Source organism: Gavialis gangeticus, unplaced genomic scaffold (assembly GCF_001723915.1).
Source record: "Gavialis gangeticus isolate Ggan-Ray unplaced genomic scaffold, GavGan_comp1, whole genome shotgun sequence".
Classification (NCBI taxonomy): domain Eukaryota; kingdom Metazoa; phylum Chordata; order Crocodylia; family Gavialidae; genus Gavialis; species Gavialis gangeticus.
Genome location: NW_017729025.1, coordinates 157,624,267 through 157,637,577, shown reverse-complemented (window position 1 = coordinate 157,637,577; position 13,311 = coordinate 157,624,267). Strand labels below are relative to the sequence as shown.

Sequence of the window (13,311 nt, the reverse complement as noted above, 5' to 3'; positions counted from 1 at the left end):
CCCTAAGAAAACCCATTAGAAAGTGACCCTTCCGTAAGGGGAATTTCATCAGCCTCTCCAGATGTTCAGTCTCATTGATTGTAATCCCTCCAGTCTGCTCTCTTTGCTGTTGCAGTTGCTCATTGTCCAGCATTAACTACCCATAGCCATACCCATCCTGAATAAGCCATTAAAATCACCACCTTCACCTTTTCCATTGCGTTTAATCTCTTCCATGGAAAAAGCCCAGGATGCTGCTTGTCTGTGATAAGGGGAAGGTAATTTGTGCAGGCAGAAAAGGGATTAAAACCAGTGGTCCCTTGCTCTAGAGAAGTTCCATCGAGCTCACCGTGCCATCAGGGCTTCCATATGTTTCACTTCACTATTGAAGGGACTGTCTGGAAGTTACTGAGGTTGTGTGCTACTCTCTCCTTCTCTCTGAGTGAACCAGAGGATATAAAAAGCTGGGAGAACCTTGTTTTACGTACAGATGTTCAGTAATAACTTGTCATTGCCTTAAAAGGTTGAGACATACCTGGGCAGAGGAGGATACACTTAACAATAGCCATTAGAATAATACTGTATTATTATGAGCATGCAATGCTGTGTCTAAACCACTGGAACCATCCCTCTTTGGTTTACAGAAGAGATGATTTACAGCCATATGAATTGCTAACCTAGTATTTGAGATCTTGGAACTGAATGTCTCACTTACTGGGAGTATCTTCCGTACATGGTAGATGTCGGGCCCACTTTCTCTTCTGTTCTGCTGGATTTTTGTACATCATAGACAAGTTTCTGATTCATTATGTATGTTGGTGGCCCCCTCTAAATATTTTTGCCTTTTTGTGGGAGGTAAAAGAATGAGAGAAATTCTGTTGTGTTGGACACTAAGACTTTTCCTAATGGTGCCAACTGAGAGGACTCATACTTCCTTATTAAATAAACACAGATTGTCCATCCCAATGTCATTACTTAATTCTCTTTGGTCTCTGTCTTTCAGGATCTATGTTATGGTCTGCAGTTCGAAGCCACAGTTCCCAGAGTAGTTCACAACAGCAAGGGTGAGGTCAAAATTTTGCTTTACTTCACTTTTCCCTCAGAGATATTAACCCTCCCTTGATTTTTCGTCCCTCCTTATTTGTTCCTTTTCCCTTTCTGTGAGCCAGTAAAGAAGTAACTCCGTAAACAGACTGAATGTAGCTCCAGTAAATGCCTCTCCTTGTTTTAGCCATAAGGGGTCACTAAAGAAATAGAAAATTAATTTGTTCTGGTTTCTGGATTACAGCACCTAGTAATTCTGGTTCCAGTCAGAATTCTGTATTTGCAAAGAGCAGAGATGAAGCACTCGCTCCTCAGTATCCTGAGAGCTTCAGAATGAGGGTGTGATCTCTGTCCTTGTATCACATGGAGCCAGTCCCAAAAGGGCAGGGCACTGGAGAACATTTTTGGTAGCATTTGGTTTTGAAAGGGCACATAGAGGTTGCCAAGTTGATTGATTCAACACAATTGCCACACTTTTAATTTTGCCCTGTTTACCCAGTGTGAACCTGTCTCCTAGAATTTAAAATGCTTTTTGTGACTTTCATCTTTTCTATTAACTCTAGAAAGTGCTGATCAGAGCCCTCAGGGAATTCTTCACTCCCTGCAGAAATGGTGTTTACTATAGTCATATAGCAGAAACCACTGCTCTTCTGTCTATCCCATCTATAACATGCTCACTGTTCCAAAGAGAAAACAATGCTGAACCAAAGACAGTCTTTTTTGCAAATGTCTATTCTGTATCATAGCTTAATTCTTTAAAGGAAATCACTGTTTTAAGAATGGAGGAGCCTTTTAACACACATCTCCCCAGATGTAGGCATTGTGCTACTATTGGAGCAACTTTAAACACTGGGTTGATCAGAATCTCAAGGTTAAGTTATTTGTGGGAGGAGGTGAGCTTGCTGCCACATGCTGCAGAAAATTTAGCTGCTCTAAGGAGTAGGAGTTAGGAGATCTTCATTGTTCTGTCATTAACCATGGCACTGTGATCTTAGGTTAATACCTGATCTTTCTGTGCCCCCGTTTCTCTATCTGTGAAAGGAGGCAGAATGTTTAGTGAGTTACTTTGAAGACCTTTGTGAAAAACTTTGGTTATGTGCAAAGTATCACTCCTAAAAAAATAATAGGGGTTTTTCCCCTTTCATTCCATTGTAGAGCCTTCATAAAAGCTCACCATGCAAAGGTATTAATTGGTGCTGCTTCATTCTGCCCCACCTGATACTAAAATTCATAAAAAGTTTCTAACACCAGCAAAGTTTGAAAGAATTGTTTCCACTTGGAGTCATACCTAACAGGGCATAGGAGTTTTCTGCCCTACTTTTTATCTTCTAATGAAAATTCTTCTCTGAAAATTAGACGTATTTGAGCAGAACTTGTCCAGCTCTAATGTGTATTGTTAAAAAGGTGTTTTTAATAGTGTGATCCTTGTGTTTTCTTTGCCATCTATCCGTCAGCCAAACAAACCAGCCAATGTAGTTTGCTGACTGTTAGTTGAACATTGCCCTTCAGGTCTTAAGGGAGTCCTCAACCTTGGAGCAAAGGCTCCCACACAGTGACAATCTTGAGTGTAGCATGCAGCTGTCAAGAAAACATTGATGGATGCTGGCTGAAATGTGCCTGGTAGCTCTGTTCTTCACTTTTATGGCAGTAGTACAAGACCTGCTGCCTTTTGTCTCCTCCCCGGGATCTTCACTTAATTGGAGCTGTCAGTGGATTAGTGTTTTTGGCATTTCCGGTAGGTAGGGTTCCAGCGTCAAAGTGCAGAAAATAAAATGGGACCCTGGTTAAAGGTCTGTTCAACACAGAAATTGGCAACTCAGTGCTAGACAGTTTGAGCTCTGACAGTGGCTCCTGTGAATTGTGTATCACAGTGCTGAATGCCCTTAGTGGAAGCCATTCTCTAATACCCACTGTCATCTCTGTAGTACTCTGTTCTTCCCATCAGTCAGATCCTCAAGAAGATTCTTCAGGAAGGAGCATGAAGACTCAGCATATAGAAGCGCTTCTCAAAGGAACAATCACGAGTATTCAGAAAGAAGCTTCCTTTTGTCAATAGCAAGCCATGCTTAACCAACATGGTTTCCTTCTGTGACAAGGTGACAGGCTTTGTGGATGGGAGAAGAACAGTGGATATGATATACCTCAGCTTTAATAAGGCTTTTGACACTGTCTCCCATTAGTCTCATAAGTACACTAAGGAAATAGCCTAAAGAAAACTACTGTAAAACTGGTACATAACTTGTTGAATTATTATGCTCAAAAAGTAGTCATCACTCAGTAGCTCATTTTGTACCTGGGATGAGATATCAGTCTGGGTTCTGGAGGGGTCTGTTCTGCTCAGCCTTTTCAGTAACGACTTGGAGGATGGTTTTGAATGAATACTTAGTAAATTTGCCAATGACCCCAAGCTTAAAAGGATAGTAGACACTTTGAAGGGTACAATTGAATTCAAATTGACCTTATAAATTGGAGAAATGGTTTGAAATGAATTGGATTAAATTAGCTAAGGACAAATGTAAAAGCCTACAATTAGAACAGACTAATCATGGACAAAAAAAAATTGAGGAACAACTGGCTAGGCTGCAGTTCTGTGGCAAAGGATCTGGGAGTCATATTGGATGGCAAGCTGAATGATTTAAAAATGCAGTGTTGTAAAAAAAAAAAAAAAAAGCCACTAGCATATTGGGATATATTACTAGGAGTGCTGCTTGCAAATCATGAGAAGTGACTCTTCCACTCTGTTCAGCAGTCACTAGTGAGGCCTCATTGGGAATATTTTGCTTGGGCACTGCACTTTGGTAAAAACGTGGACAAACTGGAAAAAGTCCTGAGGAGAGCAATCAAAATGATTAGCAATGTAGGAAATGTAACAGACAAGGAAAGCTTGGAAGAACTGGGATCATTTAGTCCGAAGAATGGGGAGTTGATTGAATAAAGAGTTGATAACTATCTTCACATACAAAACACATTGTTGATCAACTGTTCTCTGTGTCCACAGTGGAGAGGACAAGAAGGAATGGGCTTAATTTGCAACAAGGAATAGTTATGTTGGTTGTTAGGAAGAACTTTCTAGCTAGGAGCATAGTTAAGCACTGGGACAGGTTGTTTAGAGAGGTTGTGGAATCACTGTTACTGCAGGTTCTTATGTACAGCTTAGACAAACTTTTGCCTGGGATGGTTTAGGCATAGATGAAACGTTTCTGCCTTGAGCAAAGGGTGGGACCGTACCTCCTACAGTCCCGTTTCCACGATTCAGTGAATTTTGCACCATAACTACATAAAAGCCCAGGAAACATGTTGAGGATTTAAGTTGCGGCATTTAACAAAATTTGCTGCTTGTCACTTCATAAACTAAGTCTGTCCTAAATCACAAAACTGCTAAATCTTTGAAGTGGTTCTGTTGTATTCAGTTGTTTAAGAAACACAACCCACCACGTGTTTGGCAAACGCCAAGCTTGTGTGGAAGTAAGAAGCAAACTCACGGAGGCTTTTGCATTAAATCAGATCTCTCAGTTCAAGCGCTGAATTAAAGTAGTTCCCAAGTGAGATGTTAGCAGCCATTAGTATCTTCATTCAAGGAGTGCAGCTGGAAGCTTGAAAGGAAGAGCAGCTTCATGAGCTCCTATAGAGAAGCCAGCTGTGGTTCTCAAGGTCTTCACTAAACTATCAATTTAGCTGAAAAGAGCTTTAAAAATAGTTAGGCTGGAAAGGAAGAAGTAACATGCATGAGTCATTAATATTCAGTCCCTTGAGGCTGATTTGAGGAGGCTAATTAGATCATCTGTCCTTCTAAGGCACTTTGGGTACTTGTCTCAATTCCTCCCCAACATTGCTAAAACCAGTGCCACACTGGGCACAGTGTGAGTCAAGACATGGGGTGGCTAACCTGCAGCAGTGTGCCACAAATAGCATGGGCTGCAGTTTCATATGGCGAGCCAGGTGTCAAAGCCCTGAATTCGGTGTCTGCCACAGGTCCAAGGAGAGGTTAATGTTGGCTTTTGGCAGCAACACCTCTGCTTTCACTGGTGTCCTTACCCTGCTCCTGTGGCTGAAGGCTGGATCCCCCGCCTCTGTTCTGGTGCCATAGGGCACAAACTTTTATCAGGTATGCCTCCGGGAGGAAGGGCATGACTTGTGACACACCTGCAAAAAAGGGGTAGCTACCACTGATGTAGACCAGACTTGAAGTAGCCACTAGCCTCTCAAGCAGCAGAGGCCTGTTTCCTCTCCCATGGAAATCAATGGCAAATTCCAGTTGACTGAAATGGGGCAGGTCTCATATACTCTGCACACCACACTGGTGCAAACTACTGGTGGCCACTGGCACTTTCTGCTACTGCTCCCTACTGTATCTGGTGCCAGTGAAGCTGCAGTGGTGTCAGCAGCAGCAGCAAGTTAAAGCTTAGTTCAACAAAGGCCCCATGATTTTAAGTTATTGAGTGAATCTCCAGCGCATCCTCAAACTGCTTATTCTGCACTGGCATTTTTGCAAATGTAGGTTTGTTGCACTGTAACATTAACAGCCCAAGCTATTTTGTGTGTTGGGGTGGGAGGACACTGGGCAGACACAAACAAACCATTCATCCCCTTTCTGTCAAAGTTGTCTGGGATTCTCTACACTTGACCATGTACCTCAATAGCCTGGAGCAGCGGGGCAGCAGCAGCTTCTATTTTGGTGAAATGCTTTCCCCTTATTTGCAAGCCTAGCTGTGGAGCAAGACAAAACAGTTTCAGCATGTGGTTAAGCAGTCTCTTGAGACGGGCTGCAGCTTCAGCACTTTTGAAAGCACCAGCAGTTTTGCCAGTCACTGCAGCGCTATGCTGTATTTCATTGCTCGGCCTCTTACTATTGTCATTGTGGGGGAGCTGCGCAATCACCAGGGTGGGATTGAGCAAAGGGCACAGGGAGGAAGAATTTTGCCACATCAGGAGTCCTCTTACTTGTAGTTAGTTTTATTCTGCCTGTTACGGGAAGAGGCCATTATTCTTGCCTCATCTAAACGGACATGCCCCAATGGTCATTGAGAACATTGGAATGACAAGAAGTAGTCACAGCCTCTTCCTCTTACTCAGCTCCTGACCCAAAGTCCTTTGAAATCTGTGGCCTGAGCAGGATGGTGGAGAGGTGAAGGCGTTGGACTTACGCCTCCACATGTGTTTGAACCCCACTGCTGGTAGACCTCTGCTTTTCCTCCTCACGGCCTCACTCAGCCACATAGAGAGAAGACAGGACTGATGAGACCAGAGGTCCCTGAGCATGAGGGGCCCTTGACAAAGTCAGAAGGTGTCTGAACTCTGGGAAATACTGTAAAGGAGAAAAAAGTTGGAAACATTTGAGGTCCACCTGTGGGGGAAGGGAGTCCAGAAGAGCTGGTTGTATTTTAAAGAAACCTTACTGAGGGCACAGGAACAAACCATCCTGATGTGCAGGAAGACGAGAAAGTATAGCAGAAGACCAGCTTGGCTTAGCAGAGAACTTTTTAGTAAACTAAATCAGAAAAAAGAAGCTTATAAGAAGTGGAAATATGGGCAAACAACTAGGGAGGAGTATTAAGCGTATTGCTTGAGCATGCAGGAATGAAGTCAGGAAGGCCAGAGTGCCATTGGGGTTGCAGCTAGCTAGGGATAAGAAGGGTTTCTGTAAGTATGTCAGTAACAAGAGGAAGATCAAGGAAAGTGTGGGTCCCTTACTGAATGGGGGAGGCAACCTAGTGACAGAGGATGCAGAAAAGGCTGAAGTGCTCAATGCCCTTTTCACCTCTGTCTTCATAGGCAAGGTCAGGTCCCAGACTACTGCACCTAGCAGCATAGTTTGGGGAGGAGGTGAGCAGCCAACAGTGGTGAAAGAACAGGACTATTTAAAAAAGCTGGACAGGTATAAGTCCATGGGGCCAGACATGATGCACCCAAGGGTGCTGAGGGATTTGGCTGATGTGTTTGCAGAGCCACTGGCCATTATCTTTGAAAACTCGTGGCAATTGGAAGAGGTCCCAGATCATTGGAAAAGGAAAATATAGTTCACATCTTTAAGAAAGGAAAGAAGGAGGATCCAAGGAACTACAGACCAGTCAGCCTTGTCTCAGTCCTGGAAAAATCATGGTGCAGGTCCTCAAAGAATCCATTTCTAAACACTTGGAGGACAAGAAGGTGATTAGGAACAGTCAGCATGGATTTGCTGAAGGCAAATTGACTCCATCGTTGACTCCAAGATGAACATGGGCCGGCAGTGTGGGGAGGCATAGGAAGGCCAACCGCACCTTGTCATGCATCCACAGATGCATCTCGAGCAAGTCCAAAGAGGTGATCCTCCCCCTCTATGCGGCACTGGTCAGGCCGCAGTTGGAGTACTACGTCCAGTTCTGGGTGCCACACTTCAAGAGGGATGTGGACAGCATGGAAAGGGTCCAGAGGAGGGCCACTCGCTTGATCAGGGGACAGCAGGGCAGGCCCTATGAGGAGAGGCTACGGGACCTGAACCGGTTCAGCCTTCAAAAGAGAAGGCTGAGGGGGGATCTTGTGGCCTGTTATAAACTAGTCAGGGGGGATCAGCAGGCATTGGGGGAGTCACTGTTCCCCCGAGCACTGCCAGGAGTGACCAGGAATAATGGTCACAAGCTGGCAGAGGGTAGGTTTAGGTTAGATATCAGGAGGCGCTACTTCACGGTCAGGGTGGTTAGGGTCTGGAACCAACTTCCAAGAGAAGTAGTGCAGGCTCCTACCCTGGGGGTTTTTAAGAGGAGGTTAGATGAACACCTTGCTGGGGTCATTTGACCCCGGTACTCTTTCCTGCCATGGCAGGGGGTCGGACTAGATGATCTGCTCAGGTCCCTTCCGACCCTAGAAACTATGAAACTGTGACCAACCTGATTACTTTCTATGACGAGATGACTGGCTCTGTAGATACAGGGAGAGCAACGGACATGACATACCTTGACTTTAGCAAGGCTTTTGATATGGGCTCCCATAACATTTTCACAGGCAAGCTGAGGAAGTACAGGTTGGATGAATGGACTGTAACATGGATAGAAAACTGGCTGGGTCGTCAGGCTCAGAGGCTCTATGAGTGCGTCTACATGTCGCCCTACAGTGACATAGCAACGCACTATGTCACCGTATGGCACGCTATGGCAATGTAGCATCCATGTGTGTCCACATGTAATCACCAGCTACGTCACCATAACAGCACACTCCTCAGGTATAGCGCATTGCTACGGCAATATAGCATATAGGGGCAAAATCTACCTGTATACTGCACTCATGGCGCAGTAACCACCCATACTCCAACATGCTTTAATACTTCCAAAAAGAAGTACTAAAGTATGGTGCCATAGCAACATCGCCATACAGTGCCGTGTAGACACCCTATGTCTAGTTGACAGCTGGTATCAAGTGAAGTGCCCCAAAGGTTGTCCTGGGGCTGGTTATGTTCAATATCTTCATCAGCAGCCTGGAAGATGGGATGGGGTGCACCCTTAGCAAGTTTGTGGATAACACCAAGCTGGGGTGGAGTAGTAGATACATTGGAGGGTAGGGCTGGGATTCAGAGAGACCTAGACAAATTGGAGTATTGGACCAAAAGAAATCTCATGAGGTTCAACAAAGACAAATGCAAAGTCCTGCACTTAAGAGGAAACAGTCCCATGCACCAGTACAGGGTGGGGACCAACTGGCTGCGCAGCAGCTCTGCAGAAAAGGAACTGTGGGTTACAGTGGACAGTAAGCTGAATATGAGCCAACAGTGTGCCCTAGTTGCCAAGAAGGCTAATGGCATGCTGTGCTGCATTGGTAGGGGTGTTGCCAGTACATTGAGGGAAATGATTCTTCTCCTCTCTTTAGCACTGGTGAGACCACATCTGGAGTACCATTTCCAGTCTTGGGCCCCCCCACTACAGAAAGGATGTGGACAAATTGGAGAGATTCCAGCGGAGGGCAGTGAAAATGATTTGGAGGACTGGGGGGCATGACTTCTGAGGAGAGGCTGAGGGAACTGGGCTTATTTAGTCTGGAGAAAAGAAGACTGAGGTGCAGATTTAATAGCAAGATTCAAAAGAGGATGGAACTAGACTGTTCTCAGTGGTGACAGATGACAGGACAAGGAGTAAGGGTCTCAAGTTGCAGCAAGGGAAGTTTAGGTTAGACATTAGGAAAACTTTTCTCATGAGGAGAGTAGTAAAGAACTGGAACAGGTTACCCAAAGGAGTTTTGGAGTCTCCATCCTTGGAAATAGGGGTGCACCGATAAAGATGTTTTTGGCTGATACTGATGGCCGGTTATACCACTGTGATAGCCAATATTCAGCCCAACAGCTTGGAGAGCAGTGTCCAGCCAGTAAGTCTGTAGAGAGGAGGGGATGGGGGAAGGGAGGGCCGTGGCATGGGCAGTTCAAGGCCCCCATGGTGACATTTATCTGTGACATTATTGGGTACACCACCCAAAAAAAGCCGATTGCCCATAATGTCAATTTCCCTTTTGTTGGTGCCAATCTGATATGAACCAATATATTGGTGCATCTCTACTGGGAAGTTTTTAAGATCTGGCAAGAGAAGGCCCTGGCTGGGATGCTATAGTTGAGGATGGCTCTGCTTTGAGCAGGAGGTTTGAGTAGATGACCTCCTGAGGTCCCTTCCTACCCTAATTTTCTATGATTCTACACTACCATGTGTGTTCAGACTCGTAGCTCTTTTGCAGCAGCAAGTCCCCCTTCTGCCTGCAGAGAAACACCACCTCTGACTGAAATAAGGCAGCCAGTTACTGCAGCCCCTTGCAGGTTGGCAGTCTTCCAGCCTGCAAGGAGCTGCTTGGCACTAAGGGGAGTGGGTGAAGGGCAGTTGGAGTCGGGATGCCGTGTGTGTGCCCATGCAGCCAGGAAGGGTGGTGGGAGCAGTCCCAGCAACTGAATATAGGTAAATCTGTGGGACAGGGGGATTGAAGAGCCAGGGCTTGGACTGTCTGAAGGGGCTGTGTGTGGAGCAGGGGTGTGTGGGGGAGTCTGTGTGCCTGCAAGTGCCTGCAGGCACTGGGGGAAGCAGTCCAGGTGCTGGGGCTGCGGTGGGGCAGGGAGTCTGAGGCAGCGCTCAATTCTGCTGGCAAGCCCAGCTCAGCATTGTTGCCAGCAGGGCCCGCCTGGAGGCACCTGAACCTCTAGTGGAGGAAGGAAGCAGGGGGAGAGGGTCCTTTGGGGGCAGTGGGGAGCTGCGTGGCTTGAAGCGCATACAGCGATTGGGGCACCACATGCTGCCCCGTGACATCAGCTGAGGTGCAGTGGGGAGGACCAGAAACACAGCTCTGGCTTGGGTGATGCTATGGGCAGCTGGAGGAGGGCAAGGGGCTCCAAGCAGTCTCAGTCCTGGCTGTAGTGGCTCCCACTCTTGCAAGCAGCAGCAAAGCAAGTCTGGCCTTAGCGCAGGCTGGAGGGAGAAGGAGGCTGGGGATTTCACACCATGCTAGGCAGCCTGGCCGTGGTCATTGTCTCCACTTGGCAGCATCTCCAGACCGCACGCAGCCACCCCTGCCCCTGAGAGTGCAGCCACCCCTGCCCCTGAAGGGCCCCCTTCCCCTGATGAGTCCATGCTGGAGTGGGGGGTGGGGGCAGGGGCCGGTGTGTTGGGAATGAGGGGCATGGGCAGGGCTTGGGGGCTGTAGGTTGGAAATGCAGGGCACTAGCAGCACAAGGGGGCTGTGGGTTGGGAGTGAGGGGCACCAGCAGGGCCAGAGGGCTGTGGGTTGGGAGTGAGGGGCGCTGACAGGGCTGAGGGGCTGTGAGTCGGGAGTGAGGGGCAATGGGATGGGCATGGGCAGGGCACTAGCATATCAGGACTGCTCAGCTCCACAAAGTAGTGGGGGTGGACAGCTGCAGCTGGACCCGTGTCCTGGTGAGTAAAGGGGGCGGGGGGAGCATTGATTTTTTCCATTGAAAAAAACCCAACCAAAATCAAATGCCAAAATATATAGGTATTTAGAATTAATTTTGTTATAATTGTAGCAGGGCACTAAGGTGCCTGCTACTTTGAGAGCAGAGATAAGGATCCAGGTGCAGGTTGCCAGGCCAACCAGTTAATGAGGGTAAGGACTTACACCTGCCTGGTCAGCTGACCAGAAGGACCAGGGCCTGGTTCCTATATATATAAACCACAAGTCTGAGGCCAGTGTGTGGGGGCTGCTGGCTGCCAAGGGAGAGAGAACGCTACCTATGTGAGTAAAGAGGAGAAGCCGGACTGCACGAGCAGGCTGATACTAGGGAAGAGATGGAGTACCCGTTGGGTGGCTCGAAGGATGTTACTGCTAAGCGGCGAGAATTTATGTTACAGCCTAGGGGCTTATGCTGTGTGTTTGTGGTTTACACCAGAGGACCAGGTGAGGCTATATGGCGTTGGAGGAGGCCTCATAGGGGCTCCATGGTAGCGTGGGGACCCTGGCACCAGAGAGGGCGCCACATCCGGGGGTGTACTGACCCCAGCCCCGAGGCAAAGGGGAGCAGGGAATCGGAGGCCAGGTAAGGCTGAGACCGCCTGAGCCCAGCAGGGGGTCGAGACCCCAAGGAGGAGAGTTGGGGCCAGGCACGGCCATGGCCACCTGAGCCCCAAAGCTGTGGTAACCCCAGAGCAGGGGGCAGTGTGATAAGCGCCCCAGAGCAAAAGGGGGCAGCAAGAAGCCCCAAGGCAAAAAGGGGCAGCGGTTGATGAGCGCCAGAGGATGCGGCTGCGAGACGAGGGCCGTAGAGAGCCCAAGTGCCAGAGAGGGCACAGAGAGCGAGACTGACTGAACAACGTCTGGTACATCTGCAAGGCTTGGGGCGTGGTAAAGGGCTGGTTGGAGCCACGCACAGCCCATAAGGCTGGGGTACCCAGGAACACCCATTAGCAGAGCCGGGCTAATGTACGGGAGGATAACTGTGTCCAGGAAAACCGAAGAGGCAGCCTCCCTAATTACATAATTGACATCAAAGACGTGGCAGGTGAGATTGAGGGTGCACCATAGACCAACTGAACACGATAAGGGGCATTAGGGGAGATCATGGCAACCCCTAGGGAGCTACTCCTGTTACAATAATGATTGAGGGCACGGGTATGCTTCCAAATGACATTAAAATCATAAATATATCAAAACATTGTGTTCAACTGATACATCGATATATAGATATAGTGACATTTCATTTTAGTCACAGAAAAAGTACAGCTTTTGGGAGGTTTTATCAGAGAAATTTGGATTTTTTTAATTGGAGGATTTGGGATTTTTAAACAAAAAAATCAGGATTCCTGGTGATGATATATCATTTTGTTTGCTGATTCTTACACTCTTATTGACAGACTTGTTGCCAAAACGTCATTGTCTTCGCCTCCATGGCCTGTGTTCAAACTGCCAGATCCAGTAGAAGAGACAAAGTACCATACAGGTAAAGATCTCCACTTGCAGAGCCAAAAAAGAATCAAATAGGATCATAGAAAAGTAGGACTGGATGGGATCTCTCAAGGTCATGTAGTTCAGCTCCCTGCTCAAGACGGGATTGTCCCTGACTAAATACTGCATGTGCAAATGTTGATACTGCTGTGGGACCCAATTATAAGCCAATCCAGTATATATCTAGTGTGTGATTTTTCTGCTCTTTTAAGAGGGGAAAAAGGTAGACTTCACATCAGAACCGTGCAATGTGTAAGACAGATACTCCTTAGAACAGGAATGTAACTAGACACAGTGGCTGGATAGCCCTTACCGTTACATATTTGTACCATGGTAGCACATAGGAGTCCTACAGCTATCCCTTGAAGGGAAACATCATTAGCATATATTGCATGTCACAGAAAATACAGTGACAAAAGAGGAAACATCAGTTTTTCTTTTTGCAATGACCTTTTAGATAATGGGTGTTTTGCCTCTTTCTCAGACTGGCACCTGATTTAGGCCTGCATCCTCCCAACTTTCAAATTGGAGAGAGCAAAAAAAGTGACTTTACAGAAGAGACTGAGGAAAGGGAGACATCTGAGAGGGGAATGGCAGAGGGAGGGCCCTTTGAGTAGCATGAACTGTTACTTATGGCTGTTGGGAGCAATGGAGGAAAAGGAGATGCTGTGCTGTCCATAAAGTGGATGTGATGTGGTTATTAGGCTGTGGTTCGGTTCATACTGAGCTGTATTGATTGGTGTTGGTTCAGTGCTTGTTACACATTTTATCAATTGACCTTCCAGATTGCATCCCTGCTTTGTTTCTTTTACTTCTGATTCTGCTTTGTCTCTAGTTTTGTAGCTCCTAATTTTCTTTTGGTTGATTTCTCATAGTATTTCTTTACTTTTC

At 46.9% G+C, this 13,311-nt stretch overlaps 1 protein-coding gene across 1 annotated transcript in view; it reads left to right on the top strand.

The window, feature by feature from the left end:
• The first annotated feature begins 954 nt into the window (after nt 1-954).
• The window catches only part of MRPL21 (mitochondrial ribosomal protein L21), a 32,927-nt gene continuing 20,570 nt past the window's right edge, over nt 955-13,311 (top strand). Inside the window, exons 1-2 of the mRNA XM_019519849.1 lie at nt 955-1,043; nt 12,330-12,415. Of these exons, the coding sequence (XP_019375394.1) occupies nt 988-1,043; nt 12,330-12,415 (142 nt within the window). The 5' untranslated portion in view covers nt 955-987. The remainder of the gene's footprint in view (nt 1,044-12,329; nt 12,416-13,311) is intronic.